Raw genomic sequence first — 23,131 nt, 5'->3', positions numbered from 1 at the left:
TATAGCACCACAGTGACTTATTTGTGTTAATACATTCACAAAGGCTTTCACCATGGGGAAGAGCTTCAGAGATCTAGTTTCATCATGTTTTCCTAACAAGATTGATAATTAAAAGAATATACTGATTTGTATTCTGAAGTAATTTCTCCTCTCCTGTGAAGTTTTATTATTCCATAACAATGGATCCAACAGATGTTCTAAATAAACAATCCCACTCTACCACTAATGAGAAGTAGTTGGGTTTACTGACCTGTTCTTCATCTTCCTAATGTGTCCCACAAGAGAATTAAACATTACAGAATCACACACAAGTGGACAAAACATGCCAGGTCCTGTCTTAATGTCTACATGAAATATTTTTCTGAAGCAAAGCACATTATCTAATTAACTGAACTTGAGTTAACTGCTGAACTTGAGTTTAGAACCATGGGAAGGTACTATGAAAAGTTTTCTCTTATAAAAAATACAATTTAAGGGTCAAAAAGTAAACAATAAAAATAATTCTCCATGGTCACTTTTTGTGTAATTACAATTTTTAGAGCCACATAACAGACATATAAAATAAACTGGTGTGGGGCTGGGAGCGTAGCCTAGTTGCAGAGTGCTCGCCTAGCATACAAGTAGCCCTGGGTTCGATTCACATACTCAGAAAAAGCTAGAAGTGGCGCTGTGGCTCAAGTAGCAGAACACTAGCCTTGAACAAAAAAAGTGTTCAAGGACAGTGCCCATACCCTGAGTTCAGGACTGGCAAAATAAATAAATAAATAAGTATATGTCTAGTAAGAATGAGGTCCTGAGTTCAAGACACAGTTCTGCAAAAAAGGGAAAGCAAAACAAAAACAACCAACCATCCAATAAGACAAAGAAAAAAAAAAGATACAAAAGCTAACCAATCTATTTCTTTATTTTATTGAAGAGAATACTGCTGGGGCCGGGAGTTTGGTCTAGTGGTAGAGTGCTTGCCTAGCATGCATGAAGACTGGGGTTCAATTCCTTGGTGCCACATACATAGAAAAAAAAAAAGCTGGAAATGGGGCTGTGACTCTAGCCTTGAGAAAGCCCAAGGACAGCACTCAGGCCCTGAGTTCACACCCTAGGACTGGCAAAAAAAAAAAAAAAAAAAAAAAAAAAAAAAAAGGAGAAAGAGAGAACACTGCTGCCTAAAAAAGATCAATGAAAGTTAGCCAGGAGTGGTGGTTCATGTCTGTAATCCTAGCTACTCAGGAGGCTGAGATCTGAGGATCATGGTTCAAGCCCAGCCCAGGCACTAAAGTCCATGAGACTCTTAATAACCACCCAAAACGTGGCAGTGGAACTGTGGCTCAAGGTGACTGCCTTGAGCTGTAGAGCTCAGGGACGAGGCTCAGGTCCAGAGTTTAAGTCCCATGATGGACATGGAACATGCCATGTGCAGTGGCATGCATTTGTCACCTGGCTACAGCAGGAGATGAAAAACTGAAGGATCACGGTCTAAAAGCATGTTTCTAGGCAGGAAAAAAAATAATCAGCCCAAATGAAGCTGGGGGTATATGGCTCAGCAGTAGCAAATACAATGTCCTGAGTTCAAACTTCGGAAAGGAAAAAAAAAATATTAAGAATCAGAAAGTGTCATTCATCGAATATATTGTACATGTTAAAGGTACAACTATGTATTAATAGTCTTGTAGCTTTTTCTTTAGCTATAGTTTTTAAACTAATTATTCAGTGTAATTTGTACTAAAATAAAAAAATAAAAAAAATTCTGTTGCATTCTGCTTTTTTTTGGCCAGTCCAGGGCCTGGACATTGTCCTTGAGCTTTCTCAAGGCTAGGCCTCTACCACTTGAGCCACAGGGACACTTCTGGCTTTTACTGTGTATGTGGTACCAAGGAATCGAACCAGGATTTCACACATGGTAGGCAAAGACTCTACCAGTAGGACACACTACTGGCCCATCTATCATTCCATCATTTGAGCCACACTTCTTCTAGCTATTTTTTAGCTGGCTAATAAGGGAGAAAATCATAAAAACTTTTCTGCTTGGGGTAATGTCAAACTTTGATCCTCAGATCTCAGTCTCCTGAGTAACTAGAATTACAGGGCTGAGCCACCTATTTGGCACTTATGAACAGTTTTCAAGTATTAATTTTAAAATAAGCTAGTGACTTTGATGTACCTTCAGGTAACAATTACTGACAAGAATTTACTACCATCCTTTCAGAAATATTTCAGAAATTATTTTTAGACAGACTGTGGAAATGTAAGAAAATGAAAAAGACTAGTTTTTTATCTGCATACAAATCTAATGTCAAAGCTAATGGCTTAGTCGAAGACTCAGAGTAGTGATTCCTATGTAATTTTCCATCTTATTATAATATTCAGTTTCTCTTGAAAATTACTTTGGTTTTAGTTTATTACTGGCAATCAAGGATGGTCTTTTATAAACTCTAACACCTTCAAAGGTAGTTAAGATGCTCTGTAAAAAAAAAACCAAACTATTTCTTTTCAAGGTAAGTCATGGTGATATAAAACATTTATCTATGAAGATAGTTGGACTAACAGCATTTTAAATAGGGGAATATAATGTTGCTTCCTGGTTCAAATGTCTTTTATATGCTGTCAACAGTTTAATACATATAATAACAGATCTTCATAGTTTCTGTTGTTTACATATACTTTATTTAGGGAAATATTAAGGTTTACTTTCTCCTTAATACAGATAGGTTTTTTTTTTTTTTTTTTTTTTTTTTTTGCTAGTCCTGGGGCTTGAACTCAGGGTCTGGGCACTGTCCATAAGCTTTCTCCAGGCTAGCACTCTACCACTTGAGCGATGGCACCACTTCTAGATTTTTCTGTGCACTCTACTAACTAGGCCATGCTCCCAGCCAATATAGATAAAATTTTAAGTAAAGTTAATTATGCTTAATTTTAGATGATTGACTCAATGAATAAACAATTTGAAAACTAAAAAAATTGCTGACAAAAGAAAGGAAGGAGGGTGGGAAAAAGTAGGTAGAGAAGGAAGACAGTGACGTGGAAGACGGCAGGGTTCACGGAGTTTGCCTTGATCACTTTTTCCTCAGAGAACATATAACACTTATAAGACCTTTATTTTGAGATTTGGCAGTTCTAAAAATTCCCTTTTAAACTTAGCAAGTTCCTGTTCACATAGGAGTAAGAAGCAGACATTTCTACATGCAGTTCAATCACTGTTTTACCTAGTTTTATCAGTGCCTATATGTATGCAATGCTTGAATGGTGTACATTTTCTCTAGTTATGAGAATAAGTACTGGCAGAGTATCTAGCTAGAACAACAAAGTACAAGTTTATCCTGGAAGAGATATCTGAAGCCAATGTCCTTGGATAAAAGGTTTTCCACAACATAGAAGTTTTATTTCTTTTATAAAACCCAAGGAACTTCATAAATTCCATCAAGCTTAGGAAGGTATTTTTCATAGCAGTGCCCTTTCCAATTATGCCACACAATGGGATATCAAACTTACTGTTAAATGGATTATTAAAATGACAGATAAGGTCTTTCTACCTTGCTTAGTCCTGAGTATAATTTAGGAACGCTGGAGTATGCACATACTGCTTTGGACTTCTGGGTGATAATTACTATGTCAGCACACAGGAATAGCTTACTTAACTGGTCTGAGCTGGTGGTTAAAAACTGGTTACTATTTGGATTTGTATTATAGTGTTTTTAATAGTTGCTCTGTGTGTGTGTGTGTGTGTGTGTGTGTGCGTGCGCGCTGGTCCCAGGCTTGAACTTAGGAACTAGGTACTATACTTGAGCTTTTGTGTTCAAGGCTAGCACTGTACCACTTGAACCACAGCTCCACTTCTGGCTTATTGTGAGAAGAGAATATCATGGACTTTCCTACCTGGGCTGGCTCTGAATCATGATCCTCAGATTTCAGCCTCTTGAGTACTCAGAGTTGATTACAGGTACAAGCCAATGGCGTCCTGCTAATAACTGCTTTTAGAACATTATTGTTATAATTTTTGCATGAATAAAATATGAATCACACTGAACTGTTTTTACTCTCTTTTCAAGTCTAAAATACCTTCCTGAATTTTTTTTTTTTGGTTGGTTATGGGGCTTGGACTCTGAGTCTGGGAAATGTCCCTGAGCTCTTCAGCTCAAGGCTACCATCCTACCCCTTGAGCCATAGTGCTACTTCTGGTTTTCTAGTGGTTAGAGTTAAGAGTCTTGGTCTTTAGTGCCCAGGCTGGCTTTGAACCCCGATCCTCAGATCTTAGCCTCCTGAATGCCTAGTAGTGCGTGAGCCACTGTACCCAGTTCCTTTCTGAATTTTTTGTTTTTGCATTGTTGCCTTAGAACATTCAATTTCTAGAAATCAGTGAATAGTTTTTTGAGTGATACTGTGTACAAAGCATTGTATTACTAAATTTATACTATTAGTTGATCTACGCTTTAGTTGATTTATACTAATTAGTTGATATAATTTGTTAGTTTATGTCTTCATAAAATTTTCTGGTAAAAGTCAAAAAGATATAGCTAAAGAGTCATCTTTTTTTTTTGAAATAGAATCTTTGAGCTTTGCAAGGTCATTAAAATTTATCTAAAAATAACTTCAGTTAAATGAAATGTGTTCATAAATTATTTTATATCTTGCAGGAACCAAACAAAACATATCCAAAAAGGTAGTTTGCTTTTACCTCAACAATGATTCCCTCTCAAAGAAGTTGCACAGTCTGTATTTTAAACACTGGATCTGGTATCTCTTGTTATCAGATTATAAGCACTTTGCCTATTGCCTATATCATCAAAGAGTCTATTTTCTCCAAACATTCAATTTGTCCTTCAAAGAAATTTTCATGTAATATCGAAGGTTATTTGTATGTCAGACTTAGGAAGTTAAAGCTCAAAATGTCTGAGAGTTAGAAATCTTCAGGGAAACAAAGAAGAATCTAAATTGACTTTGGCTAGGAAAATTGTAGCATGGCATAAAGGCTATTGCTGTCTTTAATTTTTGTACCAATTGTTTAAAATATAAAAAAGATCCTTGGTATTACTAACTAAAAGCTTTTTGAAATAGTTCCTTGCATTGACTAAAAGTAGTAATGTTTTATGTAGGTTTGTTTTTTTAAAGAACCATGCTTTCCCTTCAGAAAGTAGAAGGAAGTAGAAGATAGGGGATTACTCAATTCATCTGCACATAAATGTTAACATTTATTTATCATGTCTACATCTTTTGAAATTACAGAAAACTCAAAAGTAGTGACGACAATTATTTCCTGAATTTGGGAATATAGCTTACTGATCATACAACATACCACTTTCTCTTGAAGAGTAACTTATTTTACTGCCTCTTAACTAGCATCTTTTCTTTTAGCTTTAAGTGAAAAAATAAGAAAATGACTAAATAATTTCCTATCACGGGACACATCTTCATATAGATCTCTGTTTAGGAATTAGTATTAATTTCAGATTCAGATATATCATGATGAAGGAAATTCTCTCCAAACAATGTAAATGAGTAGTCAATAATAGCAAGTTTTATTATAAGGTGCTTTATTATACTGAGAACTACTTTAAGGAGACCTAGACTTACAAATGGTATATTGTGTGTCCTTGATTCAGAAAATTAGAACTTTTCTCATTTACTTTCAAATTAATTGGCCCTAATCAGCTTAAACAAACTTTTGTATTTACATTTTTATTTGCTAATACACTTTAGGCAAAAAAGATTTCACTTATTAGATTGAGAAAAACAAGGATAAAAATTCATATGGAAAACATTATTTTTACGTGTAGAAGACATAAATCTTAGGGCTGGGAGTTTGGCCTAGTGGGAGAGTGCCTAGCATGCACGAAGATTCGGGTGGGATTTCTCGATACCACATACATAGAAAAAAGCTGGTATTAGTGTTGTGGCTCAAGTAGTAGAGCTCTAGCCTTGAGAAAAACCCAAGAACAGTACTCAGGCCCTGATTTCAAGCCTCAAGACTGGCAAAAAAAAAAAATACATCTTATTCTCAATTTTTACTCAATTTCCAAATCTGCTCCTGAAAATCTTTTCTGTATTGTTAGACTTAAAATTTGAGAAAGTCTAACAACAATCATTACTTTAACTTTGACTACCCTAATCCTGACTGGCTGACAGATTCTGTAGTATCTGGCCGACATGAAGTCATTTTTGTCTCTATAAGCAAAAATGTTAGTGGAGGTCAAGCCAGGCAGACTTGTTTTTTTTCAAGTGACTAAATCCAAGGTATCTACTATGTTATGTAGCTGCAAAACAATAAAACTTTTTGACTATGAAGATAGTCAAGAAATATTTTTTAGAAATACGTATTTATGGATACAATGAAAATAGATCCATATTTGGATACTCCAACTTGAACCCATCTAGAATCCTCAACTAATATTCTAGAGTGCTGTTCCTTAAGGAAAACTTACTTTTTTATCTAGTGGGTATGAAAAATGAAGCTTTGAGTAAGCAATATTCTTTCTGATAACCAAATTTGTCCTCTTGTAATGCATGTACAAAAGTTAATATAGGATGGAAAAATGTGACTCATTTTACAAAAATATGTTTATAAGCCACTTTTCAGGCACATAGCTCTTTTGCTAAGGCAAGAACATTTGTGTTTACAACACAGATCTGAAACACCTACATGTTTTTCTGTATAACAGAACAATATTTTATCTTCACATTTGAGCAGGTATTTATAAATAGGTCATTCTGAGTACACTGACCAAAAGGACATTCAGGCATTAGTCTTGTTTAAGGTAAAACAGTGAAATGTAACAGCAGAAAAGTAGGCTAGTATTTCCACTGTGTCTCATGCACACAAATTTACCATCACAGGTCTTCTTTAACTCAGATTTCAGTTTTTCTTGATCTTCTGCTAGTTTTTTATTTTCAGCTTCCAAAGTGCGTCCTCCATCCTTGTCCTGGCTTTTCAAAAGCTATCACAAGAAAGTTATAGAAAGAAGTAAGCTTAAATTATAGTACCTAGATAACAGTACTTACATGAAGTAGCCTGACTAATATTATTCAATGATATTGGTCTTTATCGCTTTGTTTTTTTCAATATTTTGCTATTTTCTACATGGTACTTTTGCTAACAGAAACTTGGCAAAAAAATCCAAAAAGATCTATTATGAATGGTATCTCTACAACAAAAATAATTTATGACTAGATTGCAATAAAATTATATGTTCAAAATTATTTAGGTAAATAATGTGGATCAATTTTATCAATTACCTATGTAATATAAATTTAAAGAAAGTAGTTTTGAGGTTTGTATTAATTGAAAACCATTGTCTGAAAGTAGAGTAGTCTACTCAGCCTGTTTTCTTTTTTTTTTTTCATTTATTTTTTTTTTTATTGTAATTAGTAAAAGGGTTACATGATATTTGCCAGATAGAAGGTGCATTAATTCACATACATTGATACCCTTTCACATGTCTTGGTACCCGTTTCCCTCCCCCCCTCAGCCTGTTTTCTTTTCACTGAGGTTTGGACTCAGCCTGATTGCTTAGCTGGTACTATGCCAGTTGAGACCAGCCTGAATTTTTGTTGCTGATTCCGAAGACAGGAGTTTTCTGTCTGAGCTGGGTGTGAGATACTCAGGGTCTCAGTCATTTCATCTCTGTAATTCAGTAGAATTCTCTGTAATTTTACTGAGATTCCAGAGATGAGCCACCAGCACCTGGTATCAGACTGCTTTTATAGAGACAAATTTGGAAGACTATCACAATCAATATGGGTAAGTGGAAAATGATAGTGCCACTTTAGTGATTGGAAAAATCTATTTAATTTTCATTGAATAGCTGCAAAATTAATTTTAATACAAATCATCCTTTACAATACTTTCTTTTAAAATATATTCTAGTTCTAAAAATGCTTGCGGTTTATCTTTTCTAAGCGAGAATTAAAATCTGAGTAGTAAAACAAAAATAAAAATATGTGCCCACTGACATGGGTCAGTAAACTAAATAAAGTGGTAGCAACTTGATAGTGGTAGCTTGCCCATCAGGCAAAAGAGCAAGTGGAGAGAAATTTAAACAGACTGACATCAAGAGAAGAATTTCACAGTAGGGGGTTCATTTTCAAATGTGAAAAGATGTACAAGAGTAAAAATAAAGCTAGGTGCAGTGGCTCACACCTGTAATCCTAGCTACTCAGGAGGCTGAAATCTGAGGATCAAGGTTCAAAGCCAGCCCAGACACAAAAGGAACTGAGACTTTTATCTCCAATTAACCTCTAGAAAATGGGAAGTGGGGCTTAGCTCAAGGGTAAGGTAGTAGGCTTGAACTGAAAGAGCTCAGGGACAGTGCCCAGGCCGAGTTCAAGCCCCAGGATCTAAAAAAAAAAAAAAGCAAAAATAAGTAGTAATAAATATAGTACAAGGTACTAATAAAGGATAAAAATATAAATATTTTTTTGCTCTTAAGTAACCAATCTTGTTCTAATAGACAGGAGCATATAAAAAGCAGGACAAATTTTTTTTCCAAGCCATTTTTAATTTGTTGCTTACTTTATGTTCAAAATAATTCTAGCTGTTGCTGCACTGAGTTCAGTTCATTTAGTCTCTAGTGATTACCCAAATTGGAGAACTACTGAGATGCCAGATTATTTACAGCAACTGCATGAATGATTGTGCCATTGACGTGGAAAAGCTGGATTTGTGTCAGTATTGTGACTAAGCTTTCATTATTGCACCTGTAAATTTGTCCAAATTTATTATGTGTAACTTCATGCTGGAGAAAGATTAAGTGCCTTAGAGTCTGAAACTCACTAGGTTTCAGCTATTAGTACACAAGGGCTTACTGTTTCACCTATCCTATCTCATCTCGGTGTGATGGGAAAGTCAGTGAGAAGTAAAGTTCTACACTCACTTTAAGGGTAAAGTTAATTGGATGGTCATGGTAGCACACAACTGCCATCCCAACGAAAGGGAGGCTGAGGCAGGAGGAGCATGAGTTTAAGACCAGCCTGGGCTATGTACTGAGAATTTGTCTTTAAAAAGTGTTTTGTAGGGGCTGGGAATGTGGCTTAGTGGTAGAGTGCTTGCTTAACATGCATGCATGAAGCCCTGCATTCGATTCCTCAGTACTGCATAAACAGAAAAAGTCAGAAGTGGTGTTATGGATCAAGTGGTAGAGTATTAGCCTTGAGCTGAAAGAAGTTCAACGACAGTGCCTAAGTCTTGAGTTCAAGCCCCAAGACAGGCACAAAAAAAGTCCTTTATAATTATTTCTCTATTTTACATATTAGAACAGAAATGAGTCATTCTATTGGACAGCTTGACAAAATGCAGATTCTGGAGTCAGGCTACTGAGTTTTGAATTTTCTGTTACTGTGTTTGTTAAAGTCATTGACCATTGTATGCCTCTGTTTCCTCATTATAAAGTGCAGATAAAATACAAACCTCTTGGGATTCTTATGAGAATTAGGAGTTCATACCTTCTTTAATGTATAGCATTTGAAGCAGTACTTGGCATAATGTTAACTATTGTTTATAACTAAGGAACCTTGAAACTCGGAGCATATGACCTAGGTCACTTTGCTAATTACTGGTGGCTTTGGAACTGACATCCAAATCTCCTGGATTGCAGAACAATGAATGTACTTTCTACTATATAATATACCTCTGCTAAAGAAGATAGATATTTTGGCAATTTTATTCTTTTTAGCCCTCATATGGAGTAGCTTGAAAATGATACATATATATTTTTTTCCTTTTTTCTTTTTTTTGTTGTTTAGACATAGAGTCCCATTAGCCCAGACCGATTTCAAACTACTGATCTCTTGCCTCTGACTCACAAGTGCTAGAGATTGAGTATTCATTAGGCTTGACTGGAAGTCATTCTTGACATTCTCATTTGGTTTTATTGACCAGTTTATTCGTCAACTACATATACTCTGAACACTGACAGTACTGATGTTCATACAAACTCTTTTCAATACATAATGGCTTTAGCTCAGCATATCTGTGCCTAATCTGATGGTTTTAGGACCAATGACAAAGTCACATATATTCAAAAGGCAAGGAACTAGGGCAGTATTAAATCAAAGGAAAACAAAACAACCCCCCCCCCAAAAAAAAGAAAACAACCAAAAAACTGGGAGGTCAAGGAAATCAGTAAATGTAAAATAAATCCTAGCAAGAATAACCTATATCTGCAAACTATTCCAAAAGAAAAGTCTCAAAACTGCTTTAAAGGTGATTTTTTCTTTCAAAGGACATGACTGGTTTAATTACATTGATAATAGTGTATATGAAAAAGATGTATCAAAAATTGAAAATCTCTAATTTCATATAGCTGAACAAAAGGGAAAAAGCTAAAAAGGAAAGAAGCAGTGTCCTAAAAATAGTTATAATTCATTACTCTAAGATGATGTGCATAATTTTAAGGCAATTTGGATATATAAATGTTTCCATAAATCCAAAGCTGTGTACTTTTTTTTTTTTTGCCAGTCCTGGGCTTGAGCTCAGGGCATGAACCCTGCCCTTGGACTTTCTCAAGGCTAGAGCTCTACTACTTGAGCCTCAGCACCACTTCCGGCTTTTTTCTATGTATGTGGTACCGAGGAATTGAACCTGGGTCTTCATGCATGCTAGGCAAGCACTCTACCACTAGGCCAACTCCTGGCCCCCAAAGCTGTGTACTTTTGATTTCATCATCATGCAGTAGTCTAAGCTTTGACTACTACAGTTTTATTTCTATTTTTGTGGACTGAGATCAAAGAATGGAAACTAAAGCAAATAGCATTATGGTAAAAGCTGAAGTTGACTGTCTTGATGAGATATTCCTCAGAAAACAAAAGTGACATATTTATTTTTGAATACAGAACATATTATTATTCTGTTTTCTTTTTTTTTTTCTCAGTTGTAGGGCTTGAACTCTGAACCTGGGGGCTGTCCCTGAGCTCTTCAGCTCAAGGCTACCACTCTACCACTTTCAGCCACAGCCCCATTTCTAGCTGGTGGTTAAATGGAGATAAGAGTCTCATGGACTTTTGTGCCTGGGCAGGCTTTGAACTTTGATCTTCAGATCTCAGGATCGTGAGTAGCTAGGATTACAGGTGTGAGCCACTGATGCCCAGATATCAGTTTGTTTTCTAAGAACTATATTTACCATAAAGGATACTTAGAAGATATCAATGATCAATACTTTTACTGGTTTTCATATTCTGAAAGTGTCCATAAGAGATGCAGTTAAAAATGTACTCAAAGAAACAGTAGGATTCTGTTTTATGAAAAAAGTGTTTTTTATGTTTTTTTTAATAGTATAAATGAGTGAAATATCATAAAAAGTAAAATACAGAGGCTGGGAGTGTGACCTAGTGGTAGAATGTTTGCCTCACCCTGGGTTTGATGCTTTGGTACCCATACACAGAAAAAGCTGGAAGTGGTGCTGTGGCTCAAGCACTAGCCTTGAGAAAGCCCAAAGACAGTGCCCAGGCCCTGAGTTCAAGCCCCAGGACTGGCAAAAAGAAAAAAAAGTAACATACAGGCTTAGACTTGGTAGATGATAGTATAGCATGATTCACATTTTGCCATCAGTTCTGCTTTATTTAAAAGGTTTGAGAAGCCTTCTATTGGAACACTTACTCGACACCTCACTTATAATTGATGAAAGGTGCCTAAGAGAGCAGTTCAGTGGCAGAGTGTTTTCTTAGCATATGCAGGTTATGGGTTCCAAAGCCATCACTTTTGTTAAAGACTTAACTACAAACAGAAAACCAGCTTTGTGCAATGGTTCATACCTGTAATCCTAGCTTCTTGGGAGGCTGAGAACAGGAAAAAATCAGTTTGAGGCCAGCCTCAGGCAGAGTTCACGGGGCACCCCTCACTCCCACCCTACTGCAACCAATAAAAACGGGGCATGGTAGCATGTTCCCGGCATCCCAGCTACATGTGAAGCTGAGACTGGGAAGATCATGGTTCCAGCCAAGCCAGCTTGAAAGAGGGTATTTGAGAGATCCTCACCTCAACGGAAAACCTGGGCATTGCAAATCCCAGCTAGGGTGGGAAGTATAAATAGGATTGTAGTTCTGTTACCTGGGTGAAAAATGAGACTATCTCAAAAAATCAGCAAGAAAAAAAGGTTTGGGAAGCATCACTTAAATGGTATGGCATTTATTTAGCAAATGTACAGCTGTGTGCTTAAACCAGAGTACCAGAAAAACAAACAAAAATAAATGAAAATCCCTAATTAATGAAAGGTGGTACCTTTTAAGTTTTTTGTATAAGACGCTGGGCTTTAGGTCTTACATAAGCATTTCAATACAGTTGCTGGGCTCAAAATAGTTTTTCTCTTATCCCAATGTATGATGACTATTAGCATTTATGTAGTAAGAAATAATGTTATTGCAATATTTTAGGACATTTTCTTCAAGAAATTTTACTTCTTGAAGCAGATTAGTGAAACTTATAGGGCTTAAAATGAGTGGAAAGCACTGAAACTATGAGATTTGAGTCCTAAATTTTAAATAATAATGCCAATACCGGATGCACATTCTCCCTGAATGGTAAGAGAAGTATAGGATTCTTAAAAACTGATCATCGGCATTACCAAAGTAAAGACTTTAAACATGTATAACTGCCAATATACCATTAAAGTATTCTCCTTATTTTCTATATAAACCAATCATACATTACATAAAAAGAAATGGAGAAATACAGAAATTTACTTTTGGTTCTGAGATAAACAATGGTAATGAAGGAATTGATCTTCAGATTTCTCCCACACTTTTTTCTTCAGTCTCAGGGAATAGGTACAAATAGCATTAAATTACTACTGATAGAAAGCATGGAAAGAAGGGCTGGGAGTTTAGTCTAGTGGTAGAGTGCTTGCCTGGCATGCATGAAGACCGGGGCTCAACTCTTCAGCACCACATACATAGAAAAAAAGCTGGGAGTGGTCCTGTGGCTCAAGTGGTAGGGTTCTAGCCTTGAGAAAACCCCAAAAAAGAGCTTAGCCCTGAGCTCAAGCCCAGGACTGGCCAAAAAAAGAAAAAAAACCAAAACCCTCCAAAATAAACAAACAAAAGTATAGAAAGAACAGGAAATATACTTTTGAAACAGTAATTTCATAGAAAAACATTGTTATGTATACCCAATTTATGCTAATAAATTATGAAAATGCTGGTATTTACTTATTGAGATAAGGTCTCTCTGTATCCTAGACTAGTCTGAAAACCTATTATGCAGTTTAAGTTAGTCTTGATCTTGTGGATCTGACTGTCAATCTCCCAAATGCTAGTGTTACAGGTGAAACATTCTGATGCTGAAAACCATGATGCCACTCCTTTGGGATACCAATAACATTTACATAGTTAAAAAAATTAGATACCCATTTTAGTTTTTCATTCTCTTCCATGAACTTTTTGGCAGCCTTATTAGTATTTTCTGCTTGAATTTTAAGCACGCTTTTGTTCGATAGTTCTTTTGCCAGCCGAGTAATAAGTGTAACCAGACGTCTCAACACTCTAAAAAAAAAAAGGGTTCATAATAATTCATAACTACAATAATGCTGAGGAAATGTAATAGAAACTTATACTGATGTAATATGATTCTGAACAATTAGGGAATGTGGGTAGTCTTTTAGGAAGTATTGTTTTGATGCTATATAGAAAAACTATCTCTAATGACAATGATCTCATCTGAACCTACCAAAACTTAAGTTAATAAATTTGTATTATTTGAATCAGTCATTTGTGGTCATTTGTAGTTGAAGCAATAGAATAGTTATATCTGTTAATAAATTTTTTTTTCAATATGCATTTATATAACTACATATATTGATATATCTACTTAAGATCTCAAAGTGGGGAGGAGTGAAGTATAGCATAAAAGTCTATAAATACAAGAATGAATATATGAATAGCCATACTGAGTGGGGGTGGAATATATTATATACACAGGAGCATTAAAAGCTCTAGCCTGGCCTAGCAGACCTACAAATTTATTATTTGAGTAAGCCATCTGAGTGATAAAGATGTTAAGACACAGAAAGTGTAATTCTAAACAGTATCTTAAATTTTTGATCTACTTGTTTTCTTTTACTTACAGCCAAAAAAATAATGAAAATCCAGAGATATAAAGATTTCTTTGGGACCTAAAAAGTTTCATCTGTGAATGTTCATAGGCACCAGGTCTGGTGGTTGCGCTTTTCTCCAAGGAATGAGTAGTGGAATATTTCCTTACTTCTCTCACAGCATCTATTACAGAAACATATAAAACATTATACTTTTATGTGTGGGTGTGTGTCTGGCAGTGTGAACTCAGGGCCTGGGCACTGTCTCTGAACTTTTTGCTCAAGGATAGCATTCAACACTTGAGCCACAGCTCCACTTCCACATTTTTTGTTGGTTAATTAGGCAGACTCTTTTTTTGCCTGGGCTGGCATTGAACACTATCCTCAGATCTCAGCCTCCTGAGCAGCTAGGATTACAAGCATCAGCCACTAGTGCATGGCTTACTTTTTATTATTATTTTTGGTTGGTTGTGGGGCTTGAACTCTTGGCCTCGACATTGTCTTTGAGCTCTACACTCAAGGCTAGAGCTCTCTACCACTTGAGTCACCACATTGTCACTTTTGGTTTTCTGGTGGTTAGAGATGAGTCCCACGTTAGTGCCTGGGCCGGCTTTGATTGCAATTCTCAGATCTCAGCTTTCTGAGGAGCTAGGATTATAGGTGTGAACCACTGGCACCTGACTTACTTTTAGTTTTTAAGAATATAAAATTATTGGGCCTGGAGTGTGGCCTAGTGGTAGAGTGCTTGCTAAGCATGCACAAAGCCCTGGGTTCAATTCCTTGGTGCTGTGCTCAAGTGGTAGAGCACTAGTCTTTTGAAAGCATATAGTGCCCAGACCCTGAATTCAAGCCCCAGGACTGGCCACAAAAAAAAGAGAAAAGAATATAAAATTATTAATAATGAGAAGCAGATTTAAGAAGTATTTACTAAATTTGTGAATAATAGAATTTAGGCAGGGGGTTTCTTCTGTCTTTTATTTTCTAGAACCTGGGAAGTAATCATGTTTAAAGGTATTTTATGAATGGACAGTAATAGCACATTATAAATTACTGTAGCATTTAAAAATTTTCTTAACTATACACCTAAGACTCAATATCATGGTACTGTCACCTCTTGCTATTCTGTAAACTAGTATCTTTTAAACTTTCTGTTCCCAAGAATGACTAAAATTCAGATGTTGACAGCAATATATATATATATATATTACTAATTCCAAGAGACTTCCATTTCTCTTATAGTACTACCACTTAAAAAATATCTACTATTACTTTAAATAACTGAGATTTTAGAAACACTTCATAATACTGAATCTCTACCCTTGGTAGAGATTTGTTAAAATGAGATTTGATCTATGGTGTGGTGACATACATTTTTCAGAATGGCTAGTGTATAGCACATGCTATTGGAAATGTACAGGTAGCTGCTCCTTGGATAATTTTGGTTTTGGTAAGTTTCAGATCTACAGACACTATTTATCTGCAGTGGTAAACCAGGCATTTATCTCCTCCCAGTAGTGGGGCTTGAGCTCTGGGCCTAGGTGCTATCCCTGAGCTCTTCAGCTCAAGGCTACTGCCCTACTTCTGGTTTTCTAGTGGCTAATAGGACATAAAAAGTATTACAGACTTTAGTGCCCAAGATGGCTTTGAACAGGGATCCTTAGATCTCAGCCTCCTGAGTAGCTAGGATTACAGGGATAAGCTACTGCACCTGGCCCCGCGCTAGCTTTAAGCTGTAAGTAAAAGAGCAGGCTACTAGAGCATCAACTTGGGAAAACTGAATACATGTAATCTCAGTTCAGTGTTGTGATTAAAGACTTATATCATAACCTTTTATGATATACAGGATCATGATTGTGTTGTAATTAGGGAAAATACCTCCCCAAATGACTCTAATTAGTATTTTTTTTTTTTTTTTTTTTTGCCAGTCCTGGGCTTGAGCTCAGGACCTGAGCACTGTCCTTAGACTTTCTCAAGGCTAAAGCTCTACCAGCTGATACTCAGCACCACTTCTGGCTTTTTTCTATGTATGTGGTACCGAGGAATAGAACCCAGGTCTTCGTGCATGCTAGGCAAGCACTCTACCACTAGGCCAAACTCCCAGCCCCTAATTAGTATTAATTTTTGCATGGTCAAATTTCCATAGTTTCTTCTTTATTTGTTGGTTCTCCATCATCTTTAATTAGTATTCATGTCAGTATTTTTGTTGATACCTGTGTGGCTGCTCCTCATCATTTGAATGTTGGGGTTCCCATATAGGGCATTCTTAAGCACTGGGTTCTTACATGTTTTAAAAGCCAGTGGAAGGGCCAAGAGTTTGGCCTAGTGGTAGAGTGCTTGCCTAGCATGCACAAAGACCCAGGTTCAATTCCTTGGTACCACATACATAGGAAAACAGCCAGAAGTGGTACTGTAGCTCAAGTGGTAGAGCTATACCCTTGAGAGAAAGTCCAAGAACAGTGCTCAGATCCCTGAGCTCAAGCTCAGGACTACCCCTCCCCCCCATACACAAAAAAAAGCCAGTAGAGATGGAACTATCAGATTGCTCTTTTCCCTGTGGTCACTGACATTTTGGGGGTTCTTTTTGATGCAAAAGAAAGAGATTCTATTTGTCAATAAATTAAGTCCACTTTAATTTTATTCCTTGTAATAGCTTTATTGAGATATGACTCAGTATGTCACTGATACATCACTTCCAAAATGTATACATATCTCCATACTTACCCCTAAATGTATATGTGTCCTCTCCCCCAGCTGTTGGCAACTACTAATCTACTTTCTCTATGCACATTTGCCTGTTTTGGATATCTCAGATAAACAGACCATATACTATGTGGTCTTTTGTTTCTGTTCCTTTCACTCTGCATTATGTTTCAAGATTCAAGATTCATATCTGTTGTACTATGTTATCAGTACCTCAGTAATTTTTTTGGGGGGGAGGGAAGGATGCATTCAAGGTCTTTGCACTTGCTAGGTAAGTACTATACTGCTTGAACAATACTGTTGTAGTCCCTTTTGTTTTAGTTGTTTTTCTAAGAGAATTTTGTATTCATTAGACATTTCGGTGATAAATTCAAAATGTTCTTCAAGTAGAACTACTTGAAGCTGCTGAGATTATTTCCACTTTTCCCTTTATTCATAGATGAACAAATCTGACAGAGATGAACTGCATATGCCAAAGGCCACTTAGATAGTATGTGCCGGGGTAAGGACCAATTTCTTTTTTTCTTCACTGGCTCATTATGTTTATATGGTTGAAGATTCAATTCATAATAACATATCATAAGGCAAATATTCACATTTTGACCCCAGCACAAAACCATGTACAACTTGACACAATTATTCCTGTCACAATACATTTTAGTTTCATAAAGACATTCTATTCAAGGAGGTGGTGCTTTTAGAACATCAAGGATTTTCTTATGAAACAATGTTGAACATAGCAGATATGCTTAAAGTTTGTTACCAGTAAAACCTACTTAAATCACAACACAATAATTTCCAGAGAATTCTGAGGAAAACATAATTTTGTAACTTGTATCCAAGTTAAAGTGTCAAGAAGTGACACTTGAAAAGTAGCTTATCTTAGATAAGTTTCTTTGAGCTCAGTTACTTCTAATAGAATGGGAGTTTATGAAGGCCCATGGAAGTTTTATAACTATAAATCTTTATTTTTAATTTCTGTAATAATGTACCATAAAAATTTCAGACTGAGCTGGCAGTGTGGCCCAGTGGTAGTGTGCTTGCCTAGCATGCACCAAGCCCTAGGTTCAATTCCCAATACCACATACACAGAAAAAGCTAGAAGTGGCACTGTTATGCAAGTGGCAGAGTACTAGCCTTGAGCAAAAAGTGTCGAAGGATAGTGCCCAGGGCCTGAGTTCAAGCCCCAGGACTGAAAAGAAAAAAAAAAAAATTCAGACATGCTTCTTCAGGCTGAGTGTGTCCATGAAAAATTTAGGATCAGATACATAAATCTTAAAGATGGGACTCAAATGGAAACATAAAATTCATTTTTCAAACATACCTAATATATAGTGTGAAGTTAATCATAGGGCAACTTTGTGTGTGTGTGTGCTAATTCTAGCGCTTGAATTTAGGTCCTGATTGTTGTCCCTGAGTTCTTTTGCTTAAGGACTAGTGCTCTACCACCTGAGCTTCACTGCCAGCTTTTTGGAGGTAAACTGGGGGTAAGAACCTCATAAGACTTTCTGTCCTGGCTGGCTTTGAATCATGTCCTTGGTTCTCAGGTTCTGCAGTGGCTAGGTTTACAGGTGTGGGGCACCGATAACCAGCAATTACGTATGTGTTTTCTTGTTTGTGTTTGTCAGTCAGATTAAGGATATATTTATATTTCTACATAAGGGTGTTGGAGAACTTTTAAAAAAATAAGGAATAAATGATAGATAGCTGCAACTACTGAACTCTGGAGTTGTCTATGTAAATAGGCATAGATAGTATATGAACAAACAAGTATAGGGATGGTTCTTTAAGAATTAACCTATACCTGTGCCTCATGCCTGTAATCCTAGCTACTTACAAGGCTGAGGTTTGAGGACTGCCATTCAAAGAAGACAAGTCCATGTGACTCTTATCTCCAATTACCACCAGAAAACTGGACCTGGCACTGTGCCTCGAAGTGGTACAGCGCTAGCCTTGAGCAAAAAAGCTTAGGGACAATGCCCAGGCCCTTAAGAAAACTCCCCAGATTCAAAGTTTTGCAGTAGTTCTCAAGAATCCTTTTACTTTTATTTTTTGTGCCTGTCCTGGAGGTTGAATTCAGGGACTGGGTGCTGTGGTTCTTTTTACTCACAGGCTACCGCTCTACTACTTGAGCCATTGTACCACTTTTGCTTTTTAGGGGAAGTTTATTGGAAATAAGACTTTCCTGCTGGGATGGCTTTGAACCCTAATCCTTAGAACTTGATCTCTTGTGTAGCAAGGATGATAGGCATGGGTCACCAGCACCTGGCTCCAAGAATCCTTTTGAAAGTTTAAAGTTATATTCTTTTACTTGCTAAGAGCTGTCCTTAAGTGCCTAAGGTATTACTATAACAAAGGTAATCATTGGTAACTCCAAAAAGTAGGCTATGTATTATTGCATTTAAACCTGAAAATAATTTAAAAGAGTTTACAAATCACTGTACTTCAATGAAATTTATGTTCCTGAATAAAGTATCAAGTATGCATAAAAATCAACTATTTGTACTACATATATAATACTATTTTATAGGAAATCAACTATATCAATAACATTCATTTAAAAAAAGTATTCAAAGAAAGTTCTAGTACTTACCTAGAAACAGAACAATCAATAGGACAATAATGGTAAGGAAAGCTTTATTCCAAAAAGTTGCAATTTTACCCCAGACACTAAATGAAAAAATCTTCTGCCATCTGTAAAATAAGTTACAGTAGACATTATATTTAAAAAAGCAAAACAGAAAGGCACAAACCAAAACCAAAGGTAGATTTTGATGTATTTTTTTCTCTCTCTCTCTCCTCTCTTTTTGTCAGTTCTGGGGCTTGAACTCAAGGCCTAGACACTGTCCCTGAGTTTCTGGCTCAAGACTAGCACTCTACCACTTGAGCTACAGTTCTATTTCTAGCTTTTTCTGTTTATGTGGTACTAAGGAATCAGACACAGGGCTTCATCAAACACTAGGCAAGCACTCTACTGCTAAGCCACATGACCAGCCCTGAAGTATTTTCTAAATCTTTTTTTTTTTTTTTTTTTTTTTGCCAGTTCTGGGCTTTAGCTCAGGGCCTGAGCACTGTCCTTGGACTTTCTCAAGGCTAGAGCTCTACCACTTGAGCCTCAGCACCACTTCCAGCTTTTTTCAATTTATGTGGGTACCAAGGAATCGAATCTGGGTCTTCGTGCATGCTAGGCAAGCACTCTACCACTAGGCCAAACTCCTGGCCCTATTTTCTAAATCTTAAAGTAACATATTATGACAACTGACAATTTGAGAAATTGTGCTAATACTAGGGCTCTACCACTTGAGTCACACCTCATTTCTGACTTTTTGGAGATAAGCTTCCCATGAGTTTTTCTGCCTGGCATGTTTGTGTGTGTGGGGGGGGGAGGGTTGTCTTGGGGCTTGAACTCTGGGCCTGGGTCCTGTCCCGAGATCTTCAGCTCAAGGCTACCGCCCTACTCCTAGCCATAGCCCCACTTTCTAGTGATTAATTGGAGATAAGAAACTCAGGTTCTTTAGCGCCCAGGCTGGCTTTGAAGAGGAACAGCAATCCTCAGATCTCAGCCTCCTGTAGCTAAGATTACAGGTGTGAGTCGCTGTGCCTGGCCTGGGATGGCTTTGAACTGTGGTTACATTTCAACCTCCTGAATAGCTAGGATTATAAGTATGAGGCACCAGCACTTGGCTGAGAAATTCATTTTAAGATGATTCATTCTTTCACATGACAAAACCCATGAAACAACCATTTATTTAATAATCTGACATTTGGTTATCTTTTGTCTGCTGGGTTAAATATTCTTAACTGAAGAAAGTAAGTTTTAAAGTAAACATGCATGAACAAAATTCTTAAGAATTCTTAGAGTAAAATGTTGTATTTTGATAAAGGTTATTTATATCTTTAATCCTAGGCAAGGGTAATGACTCATGGTCTAACTATTACCAACATTAAAAAATTGTTATTATAGAGGTGATATACAGAGGGGTTAGCTACGATTACATAAACCAAGTAAAGAGTACATTTCTTTTTGGGCAATTTCATTCCTCTCTCCCTTCCCCACTCACAAGTTGTAATAACCGTTAATTTTCAACAGTGTCTAGTGAGCTTCTCCGCTGCATTTGTTCACTCTTGTCCCTCCATTTCTGCACCTCCTCTTGCCCTCCCAAAGACAGATAAATGCACAAAAAAGATAAAACAAAAATGAAAATAACGGAACCTCTCGCTTCCATTTCCTGAATTCATTTCCATAAATATTATTTTATGTAATCAGAGGCACAGAAGTATTGTGCCTTTGTGTTCCTCACCTAAGACTATCCTTTGGTCTCACTGTGTGAGATGCCTAGAGAATACCAATGTTTTAACTCTCTTTACATTTATCTATGTTGAGAGTGTGTCTGCTTGTGTAGCCCTGGCTGGCCTCAAACTATAGGTAATCCTGCTCCTGCACGTTCATTTTCATTCAGTATACCCCTAATATACTCAAGTAAAAAACTTTCTTCACCCTAGAAAAATTTTAAGCTATTTTTGAGGTAATATACATAGAGAAAAATGGAAAGTCTTAAATATACAGTATGGCAAAGTTTTACAATGTATGTATTCATGTAATTTATAAAAGCAGATGTAGGTAAAATCCAAGCAAGTTAGGGATTCTGAAAGAATGACCTGACCCAATCTGGAGATTTAAAAAAATCCTTAGTTTTAAGTCCCAGTGATTATATAGAGATTCCCTTCTTGAACACTCGTTTGTTAAACCTGTCATTTAAAATATGATGTAAAAACGTTAATAAAGAAAAAAAAGTCTCTACATAAAAAAATCCTTAGTTTTGATGCATATGCATTTATAAACAAGATTTTATATATACATACATATAAATGACTTGCTTACCATACCACGCTTTAATAAGCTATCTCTAGACTCTGTTAAGATGCTTTAATGAGATATCTCTAGACTCTGTTATGAAAGACTTTCTTTTATTCCAAGAGAATGAGCAAATACCTTGCAACGTTTCTATTACAAATATGTTTCATCATTCATACTATCAAGTTCCCAGATCTAAAATTAAACTCCTAGTTTAACTAGTAAGTTAATGTCTGGATTAAAAACTTGATACTTCAAGATTTTAGGAGGTCTAAAGCAGTAATTTTTCAACCTTTAAGATATATATTCGTTATTTGTGAGTCAAAGAAAAAGGCAGTAAGATTGCCATTAGTGAAACTGTTTCTTCTATACATAAGGCCAAAACCAAGATTTACTGGCTCTTGTTTCTAAGATGCCATTGTACAGCTCTAAGGTTAAAGTTTTTGTTCCCATGTTTTACAGTAAACCTAATTTATCCTTCTACATTTTAGGAGAAGTCAAAGGCGAACCCTGGAGGCAAGACAGGGCAAGATAATAAAAGCACAACCACTGCTCTGTAATACCTGTACTTGACAGAAAAGGACTTGGCTCTTTTCCTTGAAGAGAGGACGATTATTTGTACACACAATAATAAAGTTTTCTGTAAGTGACATTAGGCGAGTTTATTTCTAAAGAGCTAGACTCTCAAAACTTTTCTTAAAGACGATTTCTTCTGGCAGTCACACGGACAGTCGGAGACAGCCAATCACAGAACCAACCGTCTGCAGTGCCTACCTCTGAGGAGGAATGAAGGGTAGGCAGAAGATTAAAATGAGTCCTATCTCGGCATACAGAAAGCTGGCAACCGCCACCCATTGGATTGTCATGGTTTTCTCTTCACACCTAAACAGAGAAACATTCAGCCTCGACCTCAGGTTCTGGAGAAGCCGGTCAGGCCGCGCGGGCGCTGCGACCCCGGCCTCCCCCACCCAGGGACGGGGGCGCTCGGGGAGGAAGGGCCCGGAGCGAGCCGAGTGGCGTCCACCTCCCCGCGGCAGGCGGCCGCCGCTCCCTCGCGTCCCCGCACCCGCAGCCCGCCGCCGCCCGCACCCGGAACTCACGCCGCCGCCGCCCGCTGGGTCCCCGCGCAGCTCCGCGCCGCCGCCCCGCGGACGTCAGACGTCCCACCACGTGAGGTCACAGGCCGCGCGCCGGCGTTGATTGGCGGCAATTGTTTCCTAATGGGGGCGGGTCCGAGCGCGACTGACTGTGGGACCCCACCGTCGCGGGGGGGGCGGGACTTGGGGCGCGGTGGGCTCCGCGGGGCTGAGGCGGAAGCTTCCCGGAAGAGCTGCGCAGGCCGGGCGCCCGCGGCGGGGCGGGGCGGGACGGGGCAGGAGAGAGGGAAGGCGGAGACCCCAGCAGGCCGGATCAGGCTTTAAGCTCCACCGCCGCCGAGGGTGACCGCGCGGACCGCGGAGCAGGGGTGTGTGGTGGGGAGGGGACGTGTCCGGCGTTGAGGCCTTCTGTGGAGTTGCTCCGTGTCCCGTGGAGGACTCACAGTAGCGGTATCCTCCCGAGGCCCACAGTC

General features: G+C 37.6%; 1 protein-coding gene across 2 annotated transcripts in view; it reads right to left on the bottom strand.

Moving 5' to 3' along the window:
- The window catches only part of Bcap29 (B cell receptor associated protein 29), a 38,523-nt gene extending 15,762 nt beyond the window's left edge, over window positions 1-22,761 (bottom strand). The window contains exons 1-6 of one of the 2 annotated variants that reach the window (XM_090332998.1): window positions 22,662-22,761; window positions 22,336-22,443; window positions 19,300-19,400; window positions 14,040-14,190; window positions 13,323-13,458; window positions 6,815-6,923 (exon numbers count right to left, since the gene is read on the bottom strand). In XM_090332998.1, coding sequence (XP_090189124.1) covers window positions 6,815-6,923; window positions 13,323-13,458; window positions 14,040-14,190; window positions 19,300-19,400; window positions 22,336-22,427 — 589 coding nt within the window. In that variant the 5' untranslated portion in view covers window positions 22,428-22,443; window positions 22,662-22,761. Of the gene's footprint in view, window positions 1-6,814; window positions 6,924-13,322; window positions 13,459-14,039; window positions 14,191-19,299; window positions 19,401-22,335; window positions 22,444-22,650 lie in introns of both variants that reach the window. The other variant, XM_090332999.1, reaches the window with a different exon arrangement.
- Between the last annotated feature and the right edge of the window lie 370 nt (window positions 22,762-23,131).

Source organism: Megascapheus bottae, chromosome 5, assembly GCF_031878675.1.
Source record: "Megascapheus bottae isolate mThoBot1 chromosome 5, mThoBot2.hap1, whole genome shotgun sequence".
Lineage (NCBI taxonomy): Eukaryota > Metazoa > Chordata > Mammalia > Rodentia > Geomyidae > Megascapheus > Megascapheus bottae.
The sequence above is the reverse complement of the archived record's forward strand: the minus strand, read 5'-3'. Positions and strand labels throughout refer to the sequence as shown.